At 44.9% G+C, this 22141-nt stretch overlaps 1 protein-coding gene across 8 annotated transcripts in view; it reads left to right on the top strand.

Annotated features, from left to right (window-relative positions):
• LOC139564143 (oxidation resistance protein 1-like) overlaps positions 1 to 22141 on the top strand; it is a 200090-nt gene that overhangs the window by 172852 nt on the left and 5097 nt on the right. For 6 of the 8 annotated variants that reach the window (XM_071383368.1, XM_071383363.1, XM_071383366.1 and 3 more), the window contains 6 exons: positions 3963 to 4130; positions 4743 to 4927; positions 7002 to 7714; positions 9261 to 9420; positions 17128 to 17293; positions 21967 to 22047. In XM_071383368.1, the coding sequence (XP_071239469.1) occupies positions 3963 to 4130; positions 4743 to 4927; positions 7002 to 7714; positions 9261 to 9420; positions 17128 to 17293; positions 21967 to 22047 (1473 nt within the window). Of the gene's footprint in view, positions 1 to 3962; positions 4131 to 4742; positions 4928 to 7001; positions 7715 to 9260; positions 9421 to 17127; positions 17294 to 19299; positions 19476 to 21966; positions 22048 to 22141 lie in introns of those variants that run through there. The other 2 variants (XM_071383365.1, XM_071383370.1) reach the window with 2 other exon arrangements.

Genomic DNA, 22141 nt, shown 5'->3' with positions numbered 1-22141 from the left:
ACATCGTCAATATAAAAGGTAAACAAGAAAGGCACTCTCTCGGTCATGCGCATGAAAAAGCTCTGTGACACTGCAGGGTCCACACATTCAGACTGTTCTTACTCCCTAATTTTTCAGAATACAAGCCTGAAACAATTTCTAAAGACTGTTGACATCTAGTGGAAGGCATAGGAACTGCAATTTGAGTCCTAAGTCAATGGATACTGTAATGGCATTGAATAGAAAACTACAACAACAACAAAAAATCCTAATTCCTGAATGGATTTTTCTCAGGTTTTCACCTGCCAAATCAGTTCTGTTATACTCACAGACACTATTTTAACAGTTTTGGAAACTTTAGAGTGTTTTCTATCCAAATCTACCAATTATATGCATATCCTATCTTCTGGGCCTGAGTAGAAGGCAGTTTAATTTGGGCACGCTTTTCATCCAAAATTCCAAATGCGGCCCCCTACCCTAGAGAAGTTTTAACAACGTGATGAAACTTTGTTGCCCCTTGCTGAACCAAGCAAGGTGTTGTAGAAAATTATGAATAGAATGGGCTTGGAACCTCTAACCCTAGAAATTTGACGATTAAACTCATGGGTACACTCGCAATGGCTGCCTGGTATTGTGATGCAATCATTTTCGTGGTAGAATGTTCATTCAAATTATGTTAACTGATGTGGCTCAAGCAATGGAATGTATTGTTTGTAATGTCAGTTGAGTTGAATCAACAAATCATAGCACATATTGATGGGTACACTTCCTGCTTTTACTTCCTGCTTTGCTCCTATGGGTACGCTAGCAATGGCCGCCAGTTCACCCATTATGCCATCATTGACTTGAATGGGGAAGCCCGTTCTATTCATTCTATTACTATGGCAGCACATGCAGTCAGGGGCAGAAGAAGGGAATAAAGGTGCGTCTAAAAAGCAAAAACAAATATTATATATATTTTTTGCTATTGTAGCGGTTATTACGGAGACCGTGGTCATTTGGCTGGCCAAGTCCTCCTCGTGAGATGCAGCAAATACTACTGTAGAAACTGGATCTGTACATAATAACACATCGTAAAACTTCAATCTCTATCTCTACTTGTCATAAGAACAGTAGCACTGTCTGTTTGTTGAGTGAACAGGGTTAAATAGGGTCTTTGCTGTCGTCGTGGCCCATATGGTCAGGGATTGGGCTGGGTCAGGAGCATGGGTTTACCCTGAGTCTATTACTGGGTTACATGAAGCTGATATGACCAATAACACAGACAGACTGCTGACAGACACACACACACACATCTGTAGTTAGGTAATGTCTGCCTGATATCTCCGTTTCATGTTCCATGAGACTGAGTGAGTGTTCATTTCTCAGTGTACGTTCCGTACATCGGCAGTGCTGGAGTTCAGTTAACATTTCAGTACAGGAAGAATAATCAGTCTACTGATATACACACACTTGCATGACGAAGTGTATGATGTATGTAGATAGAGGAATAACAGAGCTGTATTTAAATAGTCTTCATGTGCACTTCTCATCCTGTTTCTATTAAACTAATCAAGCATCAACTAGCGAACCACCATAAAGATGAACGCTTCAGCCTCATATAGATATATTTATCTAGCTAATTGCCATTATGAACTTCAGACTACAGGAAGTGCATTAATTTACTAATGTATCTGATTAGACATACATGTCTCTCTCTGTCTCTGTGTGTTTGTTGACCTGATTGGCTAGCAGTGCAGAAACATTGCTACAAATGAACATTCACTAGCTATACTGCATATTTAGATACACTGGCTGATTGGTTTGATGTAGGGAGACATACACTATATATACAAAAGTATGTGGACACACCTTCAAATTAGTGGATTCGGCTATTTCAGCCACACCTGTTGCTGACAGGTGTATAAAATCGAGCACACCGCCATGCAATCTCCATAGACAAACATTGGCAGTAGAATGGCCTTACTGAAGAGCTCAGTGCCTTTTAACGTGGCACCGTCATAGGATGCCACCTTTCCAACAAGTCAGTTCGTAAAATTTCTGCCCTGCTATAGCTGCTCTGGTCAACTGTAAGAGCTGTTATTGTGAAGTGGAAACGTCTAGGAGCAACAATAGCTCAGCCGCGAAGTGGTAGGCCACACAAGCTCACAGAACGGGACCGCCGGTGGCTGAAGCGCGTAGCAACGTCAGCACAAGAACTGTTCGATGGGAGCTTCATGAAATAGGTTTCCATGGCCAAGCAGCCGCACACAAGCCTAAGATCATCATTCGCAATGCCAAGCATCGGCTGGAGTAGTGCTCCTTAGTTCCAGTGAAGGGAAATCTTAACGCAACAGAATACAATTACATTCTAGACGATTCTGGGCTTTCACCTCTGTGGCAACAGTTTGGGAAGCCCCTTTGCTGTTTCAGCACGACAATGCCCCTGTGCACAAAGCGAGGTCCGTACAGAAATGGTTTGTCGAGATCGATTTGGAAGAACTTTACTGGCCTGCACAGAGCCCTGACCTCAACCCCATCTAACACCTTTGGGATGAATAGGAACGCCGAATGCGAGCCAGGCCTAATCGCTCCACGTCACTGTCCAACCTCATTAATGTTCTTGTGGCTGAATGGAAGCAAGTCCCTGTAGCAATGTTCCAACATCTAGTGGAAAGCCTTCCCAGAAGAGTGGAGGCTGTTATAGCAGCAAAGGGAGGACCAACTCCATATTAATGCCCATGATTTTGGAATGAGATGTTCGACGAGCAGGTGTCCACGTACTTTTGGTCATGTAGTGTACATGTCTTTCTCTGTCTCTGTCTGTTGGTTGACCTGATTGGCGAGCAGTGCAGAAACATTGCTACATGTAGACTAGCTATACTCTACTGTATATTTAGATACCCTGGCTGATTGGTTTGATGTAGGGAGACAAATAAACGTAGGTCTGATTTTGCCAACTCCTTCATTATTATCAGTTGGTATATAATCAGGTCACATGCAATGTAACATGTCGCTTGAGTATGTGACATAGACATAGAATTAATAGAACAGCTTGAAAGCTCTAACCCTGGACATTTGACTGGTAAACTCATGAGTACGTACATGCACAATCGCTGCCAGATATTGTGAAGCAATAATCTCCATGGTATTTTTTTATATTCTAATAACTAATGCTAGATTGCCACGGTAATGTAGAATGTTAATTTAAATGATGCTAACTGAAATGGAATGTCTTTTTTGTAATGTCAGTTGAGTTGACTCAACATATCACAGCACAGATTGAAGGGTATACTTCCTGCTTTTACTTCCTGCCATGGGTACACTCAAAATGGCTGCCAGTCCACCCATTATGCCGTCATTGACATGAATGAGATGACCTTTCTATTCATTCTATTTCTATGGTATGTGATGTGTGCAAGAAGTTTGTTACTGAGATCTAAGATTGCTTGTATTGATTACATTCAACTCAATGTTGTTTGAGCGTTGAGTGTTGTTGAATTGATACGCCTGCTGTTGATACTATACTATTTGACTTGATCTATTTGACTTGATCTATTCTATATGACTTAATCTATTCTATATGACTTAATCTATTCTATATGACTTGATCTATTCTATTTGACTTGATCTATTCTATATGACTTGATCTGTTCTATATGACTTGATCTATTCTATATGACTTGATCTATTCTATTTGACTTGATCTATTCTATATGACTTGATCTATTCTATTTGACTTGATCTATTCTATATGACTTGATCTATTCTATATGACTTGATTTATTCTATTTGACTTGATCTATTCTATATGACTTGATCTATTCTATATGACTTGATCTATTCTATATGACTTGATCTATTCTATATGACTTGGAGGATAATCTAAAGCCATAACTAACTGTTTTATAAACATATCACTAAATGCTAAATGTGTTCATTCTTGTCCACTCTTTACTTCTCCCTCCTCTCCTGTTATTCAAAATGGCCACCCCTCCCTGTAGGAATCCGATGGTGCTCCCAGGCCAGAGGCTCACCATCATCATCATCATCATGCTCCGGTGTTCTCAGCACTCCGCCAGGCCCGTGTAGTGTCATCCACCTCTGAGGAGGAAGAGGCCCTGACAGAGAAGTTCCTCAAAATCAACTGCAAGTACATCACAGACGGCAAGGTACATATCATGTATATTCATATATATTACAGTACTATAGAGTATATATAGTATATTCTATATATAAGATATGTACAGTATTATAACGTAAGCGCATGGAGAAGTTCAGAGGACCATCAGGAATGATGGCCCTCCACCAGTCAACATCCACCTCTAGCAGTTCAGATCCATGCTATTGAACAACATGAAACCAATGTTGATCCATTCAGTCTAAATCAAAGCTTTGCAGCTCCCCCCCCCCCCCCCCCCCCCACAGGGAGGTCAGTATTGGAGCTTCCTGTTCATAGTCAATATCATTCAGTTGCTTTTGGATACCTACAGTACAGTACAGCCATTTTGTTTATTTATGCTGGAAAGGTAATATATCTTTTCCACTAAATGGCTGACACATTTCTTTCACTGCAAGCTTTTCCATGCTCTAGCTATATTACTCTGTCTAACCCTCTTTCTTTCTTTCTTTCTCTCTCTCTCTCTCTCTCTCTCTCTCTCTCTCTCTCTCTCTCTCTCTCTCTCTCTCTCTCTCTCTCTCTCTCTCTCTCTCTCTCTCTCTCTCTCTCCCCCTCTCCCTCCCTCCCTCTCTCTCTCTCTCCGTCTGTCTCTCTTCCCCCCCAGGGTGCGGTGAGCGGGGTGTTGCTGGTGACGCCCAACAACATCATGTTTGACCCCCACAGGATGGACCCTCTGGTGCAGGAGCACGGCTGTGAGGAGTACGGCTACATGTGTCCCCTGGAGGAGGTCATGTCTGCAGCCATCTACAAGGAGATCACTGACAGCAAGATAAGAGAGGCAGTGCCCGCGTAAGAGCCCTGTCTGTCTGTCTGTCTGTCTGTCTGTCTGTCTGTCACACACAGGGTCCCGTTCATTATAGCACATCGTAGCATCCGTTTTGTGCCTACTGAACCACACTAACAGGGATGTAGTGGAGAGGAGTTGCGTTTACGCACCTGTTGCACAAAATTAACGTTGTTTGCGTTTACGTTACACATCACTCGTTTACCCACTTCCTTTTCTACCACTCCATCCCTGGTTACACATCACAGCCCCTCCGTAATCACTTCATCAGCCCAGCACTGCAGGCACACACTGATTACATCAGCAACCATCCAACAGATTCATTATATCCCCCACGCCAAAACGGAAAAGGAAATGGCAATTAGAGCAAGGTTAATGAACTATGCATTCACCCACCTACGTCTGGATCGCTCACCCATTTGCTTGATGTAATAATATATCCACTTCAGCAGCCAGCTTAGTTTATCTCCATGGCATGCCACCCACATACACATCTCCTACCGTCTCTGTTTTTATTAGCAATTTAACGTGGATTGTTTGCTCAGATCAAGATAATTGTGTTATATTAATACTATGATGAAATCTTACCTAAGCATTAGTTATTTGTAGCTGTGGTCCTCTGTGGCTCGGTTTTTAAGAACGCGGCGCTAGCGATGCCAAGGTCGTGGGTTCACGTCCCGCTCAGATCACATACACATGCTAATTATGCATGCACTTACTGAACTGTAAGTTGGATGAAAGTGTCTGCTAAGAGACATTTATTATTATTGTAACTATAGAGCTATGCTTAGCCCTTCCACTGTAGTGCACATCCAGCATGTCTAGGAATGTTCAGTGCTGGATTTGGGCTATGTTAAGTGTTCAGATCTCATGGAGCATCTATTGTGATGTCTAATGGTTATTGGCTGCAGTCCAAACACGTTATTATTACCCCCTCACCCCTTGCCCTAGCCACTTTCCCTCAGGGGAATCCCCGTCGGAAACCGGATGCAGATTATTGCCATCTTAAGTGGAGGTCCAATTCACTAACGTTGCCCCCTCAGCCCTCGATTTAGCTCAAGGGAGCGAGTGAACCACTTTGGTCACGTGCGGGGTTGATACAACCCACAATTCAATGCAAACTGTAGTCACATGTCAAACTCTGGTGGCCGCGAAGTGTCACATTTTTGGCATGTCAGAAAAAAGTATGAAGCTAGCTTGCTAGAAAATATATATAGACATTGATTTTAGCGTTGGCAAATTGGCTTAGTCTCATAGTGAGGAGCCTATAAAACGTAGCTAGATTCATAAACATATTTTTGGGAATTCTGAAATTTATTGGAATAAATTACCAAACAATTAAACTAGCTAGCCAGCTATAGGTAACTGTAGCTAGCTACCTGACAGGAGTGCTAGCTAGATGCGTTACCTTACTAGGTACATTAATAGCTTTAGGTTGGTTGTTTTTAAGCTCAACTTCCAGATTTCCACTAAGGACGTTGCCTCTCTGATCATCACTCTCCCTGGCTTGGGCAAGGGACATTTAAGGTACACTCGGATGTGACGATGTAAAACGTCGTTCAAGGGCTGAGGGTTTAGGGCCGAGGGCTGTCTACTTTGAGTTTGAAACACAGCCATTGTCTCTGTGTGAGGACAGCTGTTTTCTCATGTGATGCAGGCAGACTCTCTGTCTCAAAGAGCACACATTAACAAAGTCCTGGCTGTGTGCCAACCAGTGTTTTATTATCATACACACAGTAGGAGCAAACTATTTTAGTCCCACAATAGGTCTTTGGAGAACCTGTGGAGTCTAGTGTGCTGTTACAGTATGTAGAGGAATCCTGTTGGTTGGCTGGCTGCACAGTGTTTTTGTTAATTTACTGTACAAACCCTATTCAGATTATTATGCAGAGCAGTTCACTAACAGATGCGCCAAACAAACATAGATTCATATTAGATCCATATTGAGAGGATGTCTTGTTTCACCTGGTCTCTCCACATTATACTGTAATAAACAAAGAAACAGTGCAATTCTGCTGCATTCAAATTCAGACCTCTCTAACTTGTATTTTCTTCTTTACTGTTTTCTTCCCTCTCCAGGCATCTGGAGCCTTTGACGTCAGAGCGCGGGCCCTCCACCTCCTCTCAGCCGGACCCGGAGCAGCGTCTGAGAGTCCCGGGCAACGACAGCGGCAGCGCGGCCACCCGCAGTACAGAGGGCTCCTTCTCCGAGGACGTCTTTACAGAGTCAGAGCTGTCCCCCATTCGGGAGGAGGCCACATCCTCCGAAGACCTCCGACTGGACAAGTCCTCCTCAGCCACAGCCTCCACAGAGTCCATCCAAACTGTCACCCATGTGGAGGCCTTCATCCCTCCAGGGGAAGCCCCAGGGGCCACAAGCAGCGCCTGCAAGTCAGTCAGCCAGCCGCCAGGGGAGGGCCAGGAGAAACAACCCACCACAGCAGAGGACAATCCAGACAGCCACACGGCCCAGAGCCAGTCTCCCATGGGCTCCAAGCAACACAGTGTGGATCTGGAGAAGGCAGCACCAAGCACACCCACCACCAGCCAGGGACCAGGCCAAGGACCCTCCTCACGTCCTGCCTCCCAGAGATCTACCACCGGGCCTGGGGAGCCCTCCGGCCAGGAGGGGGGTCCAGGGGACAGGCCCAAGCTGAGCAGAGAGGGGTCCCAGGACTCTGAGACGGACGTGGAGGAACTGAGGAAGATGTGGAAGAGTCACACTATGCAACAAGCCACAGAGCAAATGGAGAATATAACACAAAAGGAGGAGGGACAGGACTCTGCAGAAGGTAGTGAGATAACGTGTCTCTGTTGTATTATGAAAATATGAAATACATAGCCTTTCACTATGCACTTATATTGTTTTTCAATAGGTGCGAAAATATGTTCAGCTTCTATTTCGACCCTACTTGAGTTCTCAATATGAAGGCAAGTCAATAGATAGTTATTGCAGATTATTACACATCCTCACTGACAGGTATGCTGCTGCCATTTGCATTATACTCCTCTTTGATCTAGCTCTGCTGTTAGCCGGTCTGCTGCCACGTGCACTCAACTCCAAGATAGGCTAAAACCTCAAAATCAAACACAGAGAGAACACAGGAACACCCACACCTAACATCTGAGGGGAAACACAATAGCGTTTAGACGGCCTGCATTAAAAACCCTCAGAGACACGTGCAGCATTTAAAGTGACTTAACTATTTACATTTTATAGCTGCCTTCTCTTTTTGGTTTGATGTCTTTTTCAGTAAACATTGAATATTTCTTACCCTAGAACATAGACTACCACAGTAGTGTGTAGGCTCAAACCACCACTGTGTTCTGTGTCATGCCTGCTATAGGTGCTATGTATGTTATTCTTCCACTGTTCTACAGTTCTATGTGAGCTCTAGTGCCTCACTTAGTTGTGTTCAGACCTGGGCTCTGATAGTATTTGTCTTCTTTCAAACACTTTTGCTGCACCTCATTGAGTTTGCCTGGTGCATTGGAACCAAAGGAATAGTCCCAAAGGTGCAAACCCCACCCATCTGGCACTCCAGGCAGGCTCAATCAAACTGTCAAAGTATTTTTGAAAGAAAACGAATACTGGTTGAACCAAGGTCTGGTTGTGTTCCCATAATTTATATCACCATAATTCTCACCCCACAGAGAGTTCCTATAATGTTTGCTCTTATTGGCTGGGATCACAGCAGGGTTCTGTTTTACTCCACACCACAATACCATGGCAGACGCGAGCCAAGGCCCCACTTCAAAACAAGCCCAATTACTGCGCTTTCAAATATAATCTTTCCCACTGAGCTGTGTTTTCTAAGTACTGTAGATGAACCATTTCTCTGGCTCTGTTTGTGACTTTAGGTCCCAGTCTGTGTTATGTCACAAAGTGTCTCTTTTCTTTGTAGAACTCCCACTGATTTGACCTTCTAATGGGTCGTTAATAAAAGCAGGAATATGTTTTGGTGTCACGATCCGTTATGATCTATGTTTATTGGGGTCATCTTCCTATTATTCTGGCACAAAATGACTGTCTGTCGAGATACCTGGTGAACAGAGGAGGAGATCTAGGTCATATAAAGACCCTGTTATCAAATAGATCTGAAATGTTTTCTTATTTACAGATGGATTAGGTCCAGTGGTGTAGTGAGGGACTACTAGATAATAATAAGAGGATTTAAAACCAGGAGTAGGCCTACATTTGGTCAGTCACTAAATTGAAACAAATTCTGAAAGATTGAAATCAGATTGGTATCTGCTTTGGCCCTGTAACTGTTAAGATGGATAAGATAACAATTCATTATCATGTGATTATTTCCTGTTTGTCATGTGGCTCTACAGTGTCCATGGAGCGGCGGAGGCACCGGTCCCACAAGTTCCTGTGTCTGCGGGTGGGCCAGCCCATGAAGAAGACATTCGTGTCCAACGCCAGCGCCTCCATGCAGCAGTACGCCCAGAGGGACAGGAAACACGAGTACTGGTTCGCTGTGCCGCAGGAGAGGTGTGTGTGTGTGTGTGTGTGTGTGTGTGTGTGTGTGTGTGTGTGTGTGTGTGTGTGTGTGTGTGTGTGTGTGTGTGTGTGTGTGTGTGTGTGTGTGTGTGTGTGTGTGTGTGTGTGTGTGTGTGTGTGTGTGTGTGTGTGTGTGTACCAAGGTTTGCAGAGTCACTGTAGTGCAGCCCCAATGTCTGCCCAGCGCCAAGTCCATCTCACTATGCTGTCACCAGACCAGACAGCTAGATTATTTATTTATTCACCCACTCTGTAGACACACACTCTCACACGTACATACACAAATATCTATAGAATAGAATACATTTATTTTTCACAGAGGGAACTGGACCAGGCTGTGAAAAGCAGTCCAGCTACAGTGGCTTGCGAAAGTATTCATTTTTCCTATTTTGTTGCTTGTCACGCCCTGGCCTTAGTATTATTTGTTTTCTTTATTATTTTAGTTAGGTCAGGGTGTGACATGGGGTATGTGTGTGTTTTGGGTGATTATATGGTATAGGGGGTGTTGGTTGTAGTGTATGGGTTTGTGTTGAGTGTATGTGTCTAGGTATGTCTATGGTTGAGTGTAGGTGTTTAGGAAAGTCTATGGTTGCCTGATTTGGTTCTCAATCAGAGACAGCTGGTTATTGTTGTCTCTGATTGGGAGCCATATTTAAGGTAGCCATAGGCTTTAGGTGTTTGTGGGTAATTGTCTATGTTGAACGTTTGTAGCCTGTGTGTGTGCACTACGTTTATAGCTTCACGGTCGTTTGTTGTTTTTGTATAGTTTGTATAAGTGTTTCGTTTCGTGTTTCATCTTCGTCGTTCTAATAAAAGAAGATGTATTCATATCCCGCTGCGCCTTGGTCCGTCTCTCCTCCACACGATCGTGACAGAATTACCCACCAAACAAGGATCAAGCAGCGTGATCAGTGGCAACAGGAGCAAGGAACAAAGGATTCATGGACATGGGAGGAGATTTTGGATGGAAAGGGACCTTGGGCACAACCGGGAGAATATCGCCTCCCTCGTGAAGAGCTGGAGGCAGCGAAAGCCGAGAGGAGGCGATATGAGGAGGCAGCACGGAGGCAAGGCTGGAAGCCCGCAAGTACAACCCAAAAATTTCTTGGGGGGGGGCTTAGAGGTAGTGGGCCGAGGGCAGGTAGGAGACCTGCGCCCACTTCCCAGGCTAACCGTGGAGAGTGGGAGTACGGGCGGACACCGTGTTACGCAGTAGAGCGCACGGTGTCTCCTGTACGTGTTCATAGCCCGGTGCGGGTTATTCCACCTCCCCGCACTGGTAGGGCTAGATTGGGCATTGAGCCAGGTGCCATGAAGCCGGCTCAACGCGTCGGGTCTCCAGTGCGTCTCCTCGGGCCGGCTTACATGGCACCAGCCTTACGCGTGGTGTCCCCGGTTCGCCTACATAGCCCGGTGCGGGTTATTCCACCTCCCCGCACTGGGCGGGCGACGGGGACCATTCAACCAGGTAAGGTTGGGCAGGCTCGGTGCTCAAGGGAGTCAGTACGCCTGCACGGTCCGGTATTTCCGGCGCCACCTTCCCGCCCCAGTCCAGTTCCACCAGTGCCTACACCACGCACCAGGCTTCCAGTGTGTCTCCAGAGCCCTGTTCCTCCTCCACGCACTCGTCCAATGGTGCGTGTCTCCCGCCCATTACCACCGGTGCCTACGCCACGCACCAAGTCTCCTGTGCGTCTCCAGAGTCCTGTGCATTCTGTTGCTGCTCCCCGCACTAGCCTTGAAGTGCGTGTCCACAGCCCGGTACCACCAGTGCCGGCACCACGCACTAGGCCTAATGTGCGTATCCAGGGTCCAGTATGCCCTGTTCCTTCTCCCCGCACTAGCCTTGAGATGCGTGTCTCCAGCCCGGTACCACCAGTTCCGGCACCACGCACCAGGCCTACAGTGCGCCTCATCCGGCCAGAGCCATCCGTCTCCCCAGCGCCATCTGAGCCATCCGTCTCCCCAGCGCCATCTGAGCCATCCGTCTCCCCAGCGCCATCTGAGCCATCCGTCTGCCCAGTGCCGTCTGAGCCATCCGTCTGCCCAGTGCCGTCTGAGCCATCCGTCTGTCCCGAGCCATTAGAGCCGCCCGTCTGTCCCGAGCCGTCAGAGCCGTTCGTCAGTCAGGAGCTGCTAGAGCCATTCGTCAGACAGGATCTGCCAGAGCCGCCAACCAGACAGGATCTGCCAGAGCCGCCAACCAGACAGGATCTGCCAGAGCCGCCAACCAGACAGGATCTGCCAGAGCCGCCAACCAGACAGGATCTGCCAGAACCGCCAACCAGACAGGATCTGCCAGAACCGCCAACCAGACAGGATCTGCCAGAGCCGCCAGAGAGCCATGAGCGTCCAGAGCCGCCAGCCAGCCATGAGCGTCCAGAGCCGCCAGCCAGCCATGAGCGTCCAGAGCCGTCAGCCTGCCATGAGCGTCCAGAGCCGTCAGCCTGCCATGAGCGTCCAGAGCCGTCAGCCTGCCATGAGCGTCCAGAGCCGTCCGCCTGCCATGAGCGTCCAGAGCCGTCCGCCAGCCATGAGCGTCCAGAGCCGTCCGCCAGCCATGAGCGTCCAGAGCCGTCCGCCAGCCATGAGCGTCCAGAGTCGCCCGCCAGCCATGGGCAGCCAGAGTCGCCCGCCAGCCATGGGCAGCCAGAGTCGCCCGCCAGCCATGGGCAGCCAGAGTCGCCCGCCAGCCATGGGCAGCCAAAGTCGCCCGCCAGCCATGGGCAGCCAGAGTCGCCCGCCAGCCATGGGCAGCCAGAGTCGCCCGCCAGCCATGGGCAGCCAGAGTCGCCCGCCAGCCATGGGCAGCCAGAGTCGCCCGCCAGCCATGGGCAGCCAGAGTCGCCAGTCAGCCGGGATCGGCTGAATCCGCCAGTCAGCCAGGATCTACCAGAGACACCGAAGCGGATATTGACAATGCTGGAGTGGGGGCCACGTCCCGCACCCGAGACGCCGCCATATTAGGGCCCACCCCGGACCCTCCCTTTATATGTCAGGTTTTGCGGCCGGAGTCCGCACCTTTTGGGGGGGGTACTGTCACGCCCTGGCCTTAGTATTATTTGTTTTCTTTATTATTTTAGTTAGGTCAGGGTGTGACATGGGGTATGTGTGTGTTTTGGGTGATTATATGGTATAGGGGGTGTTGGTTGTAGTGTATGGGTTTGTGTTGAGTGTATGTGTCTAGGTATGTCTATGGTTGAGTGTAGGTGTTTAGGAAAGTCTATGGTTGCCTGATTTGGTTCTCAATCAGAGACAGCTGGTTATTGTTGTCTCTGATTGGGAGCCATATTTAAGGTAGCCATAGGCTTTAGGTGTTTGTGGGTAATTGTCTATGTTGAACGTTTGTAGCATGTGTGTGTGCACTACGTTTATAGCTTCACGGTCGTTTGTTGTTTTTGTATAAGTGTTTCGTGTTTCATCTTCGTCGTTCTAATAAAAGAAGATGTATTCATATCCCGCTGCGCCTTGGTCCGTCTCTCCTCCACACGATCGTGACATTGCTTTACCACCTGGAATTAAAATGGATTTTTGGGGGGTTTGTATCAATTGATTTACACAACATGCCTACCACTTTGAAGATGCAAAATATTATTTATTGTGAAACAAACAAGAAATAAGACAAAACAGCTGAAAACTTGAGCGTGCATAACTATTCATCCCCCCAAAGTCAATACTTTGTAGAGCCACCTTTTGTAGCAATTTCAGCCGCAAGTCTCTTGGGGTATGTCTCTATAAGCTTGGCACATCTAGCCACGGGAGTTTTGCCCATTCTTCAAGGAAAAACTGCTCCAGCTCCTTCAAGTTGGATTGGTTCTGCTGGTGACCAGCAATCTTTAAATCATACCACAGATTCTCAATTGGATTGAGGTCTGGGCTTTGACTAGGCCATTCCAAGACATTTAAATGTTTCCCCTTAAACCACTCGAGGGTTGCTTTAGCACTATGCTTAGGGTCATTGTCCTGCTGGAAGGTGAACCTCCGTCCCAGTCTCAAATCTCTGGAAGACTGAAACAGGTTTCCCTCAAGAATTTACCTGTATTTAGCGTCAACCATCATTCCTTCAATTCTGACCAGTTTCCCAGCCCCTGACGATAGAAACATCCCCACAGCATGATGCTGCCACCACCATGCTTCACTGTGGGAATGGTGTTCTCGGGATGAGAGAGGTGTTGGGTTTATTCCAGACATAGCGTTTTCCTTGATGGCCAAAAAGCTACATTTTAGTCTCATCTGACCAGAGTACCTTCTTCCATATGTTTGGGGAGTCTCCCACATGCCTTTTGGCGAACACCAAACGTGTTTGCTTATTTTTTTCTTAAAGCAATGGCTTTTTTTCTGGCCACTCTTCCGTAAACCCAAGCACTGTGGAGTGTACGTCTTAAAGTGGTCCTATGGACAGATAATCCAATCTCCGCTGTGGAGCTTTGCAGCTCCTTCAGGGTTATCTTTGGTCTCTTTGTTGCCTCTCTGATTAATGCCCTCCTTGCCTGGTCTATGAGTTTTGGTGGGTGGCCCTCTCATGGCAGGTTTGTTGTGGTGCCATATTCTTTCAATTTTTTTATAATGGATTTAATGGTACTCCGTGGGATGTTCAAAGTTTCTGATATTTTTTTATAACCCAATCCTAATCTGTACTTCTCCACAACGTTGTCCCTGACCTGTTTGGAGAGCTCCTTGGTCTTCATGGTGCCGCTTGCTTGGTGGTGCCCCTTGCTTAGTGGTGTTGCAGACTCTGGGGCCTTTCAGAACAGGTGTATATATACTGAGATCATGTGACCGATCATGTGACACTTAGATTGCCCACAGGTGAATTTGATTTAACTAATTATGTGACTTATGAAGGTCATTTGTTGCACCAGATCTTATTTAGGGGCTTCATAGCAGAGGGGGTGAATACATATGCACGCACCACTTTTCCGTTTAAATTTTTTTTGACATTTTTGAAACAAGTAATTTTTTTCATTTCACTTCACCAATTTGGACTATTTTGTGTATGTCCATTACATACATTCCAAATAAAAATACATTTAAATTATAGGTTGTAGTGCAATAAAATAGGAAAAACGCCAAGGGGGATGATTACTTTTGCAAGGCAATGTACATGTATATACACTACCGTTCAAAAGTTTGGGGTCACTTAGAAATGTCCGCTATTTTTTGATCCATTAAAAAAACTCTCAACGTCAACAGTGAAGAGGCGGCTCCGGGATGCTGGCCTTCTAGGCAGAGTTCCTCTCTCCAGTGTCTGTGTTCTTTTGCCCATCTTAATCTTTTATTTTTATTGGCCAGTCTGAGATATGGCATTTTCTTTGCAACTCTGCCAAGAAGCCTCTTCACTGTTGACATTGAGACTGGTATTTTGCGGGTACTATTTAATGAAGCTGCCAGTTGAGGACTTGTGAGGCGTCTGTTTCTTAAACTAGACATTCTAATGTACTTGTCCTCTTGCTCAGTTGTGCACCGGGTTCTCCCACTCCTCTTTCTATTCTGTTTAGAGCCAGTTTGCGCTGTTCTGTGAAGGGAGTAGTACACATCGTTGTACGAGATCTTCAGTTTCTTGGCAATTTCTTGCATGGAATAGCCTTTATTTCTCAGAACAAGAATAGACTGACGAGTTTCAGAAGAAAGTTATTTGTTTTGAGCCTCTAATCGAACCCACAAATGCTGATGCTCCAGATACTCAACTAGTCTAAAGAAGGCCAGTTTTATTGCTTCTTTAATCAACACAACAGTTTTTAGCTATGCTAACATAATTGCAAAAGGGTTTTCTAATGATCAATTAGCCTTTTAAAATGATAAACTTGGATTAGCTAACACAACGTGCCATTGGAACGCAGGAGTGATGGTTTCTGATAATTGGCCTCTGTACGCCTATATAGATATTCCATTAAAAATCTGCCATTTCCAGCTACAATAGTCATTTACAACATTAACAATGCCTACACTGTATTTCTGATCAATTTCATGTTATTTAAATGGACTAAAAAATTGCTATTCTTTCAAAAACAAGGACATTTCTAAGTGAACCCAAACTTTTGAACGGTAGTGTACATTTTGTGTGTAAGGTATGCGTAACTGGCTGCAGGGAAGTCAGGCGCAGGAGAGCAGAATTGGGTAGCAAACGGAGCCCTTTAATACGGCGAACAGACACACGGCACTAAGAACAATAAACAAATACGGGTTGACATAACCCGGCGCAAACCAGTCTGACGTGCACATACACGTAACAACAATCAATTCCACACACAGACATAGGGGGAACAGAGGGTTAAATACACGTCAAATAATGAGGGAATGTAAACCAGGTGTGCGGGAAAACAAGACAAAACAAATGGAAAATGAAAAATGGATCGGCGATGGCTAAAAGACCGCCGAACGCCGCCCGAACAAGGAGAGGAACCGACTTCGGCGGAAGTCGTGACATTGTGCAGTATTTCAGTGTGCTTTGGATGACATTTCTGTCCACAATAGCACAAATGAACTGTTTTTTCCCTTTTATGTAAATAGGTATTAATCGTAATGAGATCTGTCAATTTCGACTCCGCTGGGATGTTGCACATTAATGTCAGCAGTATTCATAATGAATGTATCGTTTAGGCCTTTCAAAGAACACTCAGTACAAGGAAATATGTATCTTCATCAAAAGCTGTAAAATATGTTTATCTAGTGAATTATTCCAAATTGCTTCTACAGCTTAATTCAATTAGTTAATGCTGAAAAGTCACTTTGTTGCAGTGTTGGAGTCCAAGCACAGTGCTGCCTTTGTCTCTAGTCCTGGAGAGAGAGAGGACAGAAAGTTATGAATCTGATCAGATGTTTGACCAGCCATTCTTTGACTTTGGAAATTCTACCCTTCAGCTGTGTTCATTCCCAGTAGCCAGTAGGCTTGTGTTGACCAGCACAGCACACTCCTCTCAGTCTCACATGTTAATCTCATTTGAAGCAGGCAGACAGGCCACCAGTCTTGTCTCTGGTCACAGACACAGTCACACCACCATCACCATGGCCATGTGCCATTGTAGGGTGGTTGGAATGTGTTTATCTCAGAAAGGCTCCTGTAATGCTGCCCTGTTACACTGCTGGCTCTGTTCCCATGGATAACACAGTGCCTTTATACACACACACCCATGCACAGACGCGCACACTTACACATACTCACGTACACGCACACACTTTCGTACACACAAACACACATGCACACATGCACGCACACACACAGACTGGCAGACTGACTATGTCTGCTGGATGACCTAATTGAGTGGCGACCCAGAAGATGTGTGTAAAGTATCCTGACAATGGTGGGAGAGTTCCAGGCAGTGGGGAAAAAGACCACATACAGCCTGATACATACAGACACAAGACAGCAGAGTGGCATAACAGCCTCATGCCATTTAGAGACGGCCATTTTGAGACTAAAGCATCCACTTTACATGTGAAATGAAAGCATTGTGAGGGTTAGGATGTCAGAATATGGCAACAATTTGGCAGAATATATTCATAACACTATTCAGAACCAATAACCGTTGACATAAATTGACAGTCATGGAATGTTTATGTACTGATTATGAATACGGTATGTATTGTTATGAATGTGTTAGGAAGTGCTTATGTAGGTACTGTTCTCTTCAAGTGTTACCATCATTTCTGTAATTTTGTGTGTGACTGTCTGTGTTTCTACCTCTCTCCCCTCCCCAGGTCCGAGCACCTGTATGTGTTCTTCATCCAGTGGACCCCAGACATGTATGGGGAGGGGGTGAAGGGCATCGGCCACGAGCCAGGGTTCATGGTGGTCAAGAAGCCTTCGGGGTTCGAGACAAGAGAAGACGAACCCCTCACGGATATCAACAACAAAGAGTGGGAGGTAAGGACTAGAGAACTGAGGTGTTCCACACTACATTCTACACTCTGTGTTGTTTCTTACATGGCTGGATGTTGCTGTACGTGTAGTAGTATGTGTAGTAGTTACAATACAATGAGTGTGCAAAACATTAGGAACTCCTTCCTAATATTGAGTTGCAACCTCTTTTGCCCTCAGAACAGCTACAATTTGTTGGGGGTAATGACTTTACAAGGTGTTTAAAGCATTGCACAGGGATGCTGGCCCATGTGGACTCCAATGCTTCCCACAGTTGTGTCATGTTGGTTGGATGTCCTTTGGGTGGTGGACAATTCTTGATACACACGGGAAACTGTTGAGTGTGAAAAACCCAGCAGCGTTGCAGTTCTTGACACACTCGAACCGGTGCGCCTGACACCTACTACCATACCCTATTCAAAGGCGTTTAAATCTTTTGTCTTTCCCATTCACCCTCTGAATGGCACACATACACAATCCATGTCTCAATTGTCTCAAGGCTTAAAAGTCCTTCTTTAACCTGTCTCCTCCCCTTCATCTACACTGATTGAAGTGACATCAATAAGGGATCATATCTTTCACCTGGATTCACCTGGTCAGTATAGGTCATGGAAAGACCAGGTATTCCTAATGTTTGGTACACTCTGTATATTTACCTTCTCATCCAGCCTATGTTGTAGTCCATATATGTCCTATTTGTTATATGCTTTCAGTCAGTCAAGTGATTTATTTTGTGGTGATATGACTGTGTGTAGTGTTAAATGGAATGTATTTGCATTGTTATTCTGCCGTCATCATTATCTATGCTCCTTAATGTTATTTGTGTGTTCAAATTATTGCACTGTCATTGATGATTACATTGTTTTGATCAATCTTTCCAAGTGTTTTCTTGATGTGTTATAGTTATTTTCATTGTGTAATTTGTGTGAATACTATTTCCTTTGGTCGGAAATGCGCAATTTTCACTCAGATTACAACAACCACAATGTTTTGCATGATTGTGAAATCATTTTGTTCCAAGTCAGTTGTCCACGTTATTAATGCAGTGTATATGGCATGCATTAATATGGTGTTCCGCAGTTGTAGACAGATGGATGGAATGGTTTCCGTTGTGAAAAGCTGATTGTTTCAAGGCCGGGAAGGCACATGGTGAATTCCTTAAAACGTGTGGGCATTCTTGTGACTGTAATATACATAGTTGTGTTCAGTTCTCTCATTCTCTGCCCTATCCTTAATAGTGGCTTTGTGGGATTTTAATTTCCCCTCAAATGTGGAAGTGGGGTTTTAGGATTTAAAAACGTCCAGTGGATGGACATGGCTGCTCAAAGTCTGTCCAATAGGTCGGCTGGCTAACACGTGCTTGAGGTACAATGGGGAGAGGATGCATTCTTTGCATACAGAAATTGGTACGCAAGCTGTGGCTGGGATTTACATTTTAATGTAAAGGAATGATGTAGGAAACAAAGTGGGCTGATTTGTTTGGGCCTGGTCCTGAAGAGGCTACATGATCCAGTGATTTGAATAAGTAAATTAGTTGCCTCTTTTACGTTGACCCTTTAAGGTAAACATTGATTTTAAACAACACTTAGATTATTAGTCTGTAATAACTGTAATGCTGTTAGCCTTTTATTATACTTTATTTGGCCATTGATCATTAGGTCTACTAAGCTTTATGTGTATTGTATGTCATGCAATATGGAAAGTATGACAATTCAAGCTACTTCAACGATTAACGTTTGATGTGTGCCCGAACTACTCAAAGGGGATCCACCAAGCTTTTTATTGTTACAGTGACGTTACACGAGAAGTGCATTTGATCTCCCTACAGTACCTCAATACATTTTTTTTTTATGTACTAGTATTGTATCTTTAAATTGCTCTAGTGAAGTATGCAAATAGGAAGTTCCCTCTGTCTTTGAGCAAATAAGGAGCTGGCTTTGCTCGCGTCCTGCATTGCCATTGGCTCTTGCGGGTGTCAAACAAACCCCCGAGACCCTTCTAAAATGTTTCTATTTTAGTTAGCTAGATTCCCCGCCCATCCGGTGTCAGGTTCAACATCGACTTGTGGAGATTGGAATTACTTCAAGAATCTGGAATGTGACTGTCGAGCTCAACATCACCCCGAAAGAAAGAAATGTTCTCTAGAAGGGTGAAGGAAGAAACGCCGCTGACCCCTAAGTACACTTATGTATGTATCTATACAGTCCGTGTTTTAGCTACGCGTGTTTTGTTGTTGTTAGCCTGCTAGCTACATTACTGGATGGCTAGCTTGCTAGCAAAATGCAAAAGGCTTGCCCAGTGACTGACTGAAATCAAAATAGCCACTGACATATTTTATGAGTCTAAAAAGACAGCACTTGCTGTTGTCGCTACTTTCTTCTTTGTATCACTCCTTTCTTTGGTTCTCGTTTTGGAAAGTTTTGAGGTAGTTTTTTCAGTGAACATAACAGTTTGTGAACATCGTGCTACGTTGTATCTAAGGTTATTAACTAACGTGCAACATTGTATCAATGCACTGTGTATAGCTTACAGTTCTACAATTTGCATTGACAGTGATCAGCTTCTCTGTAATGGTAATATATTATATCTATAACGTTAGTTGGATGGGCTGATGCAATATGTCTGTTTTGGAAAGAATGATCTTAATGTAAATTGTTATTTGGGAGGAAGGGAAGCAGAGAATAACATGTTTATTGTAGCCTGGTCTCAGGGCCTTGTGCTCTTGCAAACTCCATTGCTCATTGTCAAACACAAACAGACGGGCACTCAGGCTATGGTCGTTGGCCAGCCTGAGACCTTCCTCCTAAACACAGAAGATGGGGACTGCAGCAAATTGGCCTGACTTGGCTTTTCTCAATAGACTGCACTTTAGTGTCCGCTAAAGTTAGGCTCCAAATAAATATTTAATGAAGACTGTAGTTTACCCTTTTCTTTGCTTTATTTAGAACTGTGTTGTGGCAGCTTGTTTGAGAACGTTATTTACACAATGATTAAGGTGACTAAAGAGGTGTTTCAAGGTAACTTATTTCCGCTTGACCCAAGTTTGCCCAATCCAACTTGACTCAACTAACTTTTAACTAGTTTATGGCAGCAATTCATGTATAGCCTAATTCTATAGTAGATTCAGACAATTTCATAATTGTTCTAGTTTTTGACATGCAGTATCATAGCGTATTTATGGATAGGCTTCATTTGCAGGTGTACACTGCTCCAGTCCCTGAGGGCCACCCACCCACAGCACTGCTCGTGTTCATAGAAACCTATTAAGTAGGCCTACTGTATCTGGAGTTGTGCACCCCTTGAATGGCTTTGTTATGCTATTTCATATGACCCCATGATCGCACTTTGTGCTGATTCATGGTCACATCCCCTTGAAGAGCCGGGCCTCAAGGGGCTTAGCTACCTTCTGAAGTAGAAGTCGGGCTTTAAGATGTTATTGTGGAGGAAGAACTTGTAGCTTTTGTTAGCCTCAGCCAGAACTGCTGATAGGCTATTTTGAAGGGGGATTCCCGTGTGTGCTAGCTTCCATGAACTCTGTCTGGCAGAGATGTTTGCTTCAGCGCATGATTATTAATGATGATGATGAAAAGCAGCACTAGCGCTGGGAATTGCCCGGGACCTCACGATACGATATTATCACCATTAGGTGCCGATAAGATATGTATTGCGATTCTCACAATTCTGCTTATTGCTCACTATGTCAGCTGCAGAGAGGCGAGAGCATTAGAAAATTAGTTTTGATCAGTCATGTAAATGCAAGTGCTGAAAACATGTTGGCTCACTATTTAAAAAGAAGGTGCTGAACACGCTATAGGATGAAAAATATTGGCGTTTTTGGCGCAGGTACAGCCAACTAGCGCTAGCTAAAGCTACTTAGACCCGCCCCCCGATACTTGGAGTCAAAGTATCAATATAATATTGCCCAAAATAATATTGTGATATGTAACTGTATTGACCCCCCCATCAATAAGTAGTTCTACTACTCCCTTATTGGTGTGTGTTTGTCCTCAGTAAATCATCTCTGCTCAGCAGGTCAAGCAAGGCTGTCTGGGACTTGTTTTCCATGGGTTAATACACATACTGACAGGCTGTGTTTTGATATGCTTTCTGGACTTGGCAAATTACATCGTTACATCAGAATACTTGGAGTTCATCTGTGCTCTTGTCCTGCTACACCAAAAGGGTGATTCAATTTGACTTGCAGATTCAACATGTCTGTACACAAACAGGCTGGCAAGTGCTTAACGGTGCACTGGTGTTGTATCACATACAGTCCAACGGATCCTCTCAATTGAATAAGATTATCAGAAGAATGTCCTTGTATGGCTTCTCTGGTTTAAGTCGTTTTTGTTCTGGCTGTGTCAGAATGGCTTGTCTGCCTCTCGTCCCTCTGGCTGGTCCTAACATCCACTAGTGGTGTTGATTTAGATTACACAACCATGCAAAACACTATTCTATTGGTTCATATCAACCACATCTTGTTCAAATATTAGACTTTAAGCCAAGCCTATTTAATGGAGACCTGAATATCACATACCAGTAGATGTATAAATATAGACAGTGATGTCAGGTCTCTCCACCTTCAAATGTACTGTCTCTCCTCCCTCTGCTGTGCTCATCCTTTTTCCTCCATCGCCAGCAGCTGAATTACACTTCCTGTTCCTGTCTCCGCCCCCCAGGTAGTGTCACTGACTGAGTACCACCGCCGGATCGATGCGCTAAACAGTGAAGATCTGAAATCTCTCTGCAAGCGGCTTCAGGTGCCCCACTCAGCAAAGCTCCAGCTCTCCATTCCCTTTTTCTAGATTATGTCCCAAATGGTACCCTATTCCTTATGTAGTGCACTATGTTTGG

The sequence above is a fragment of the Salvelinus alpinus genome, chromosome 35 (genome assembly GCF_045679555.1).
Source record: "Salvelinus alpinus chromosome 35, SLU_Salpinus.1, whole genome shotgun sequence".
Lineage (NCBI taxonomy): Eukaryota > Metazoa > Chordata > Actinopteri > Salmoniformes > Salmonidae > Salvelinus > Salvelinus alpinus.
Note: the sequence above shows the minus strand (reverse complement) of the source record. Positions and strands in the feature narration are given on the sequence as shown.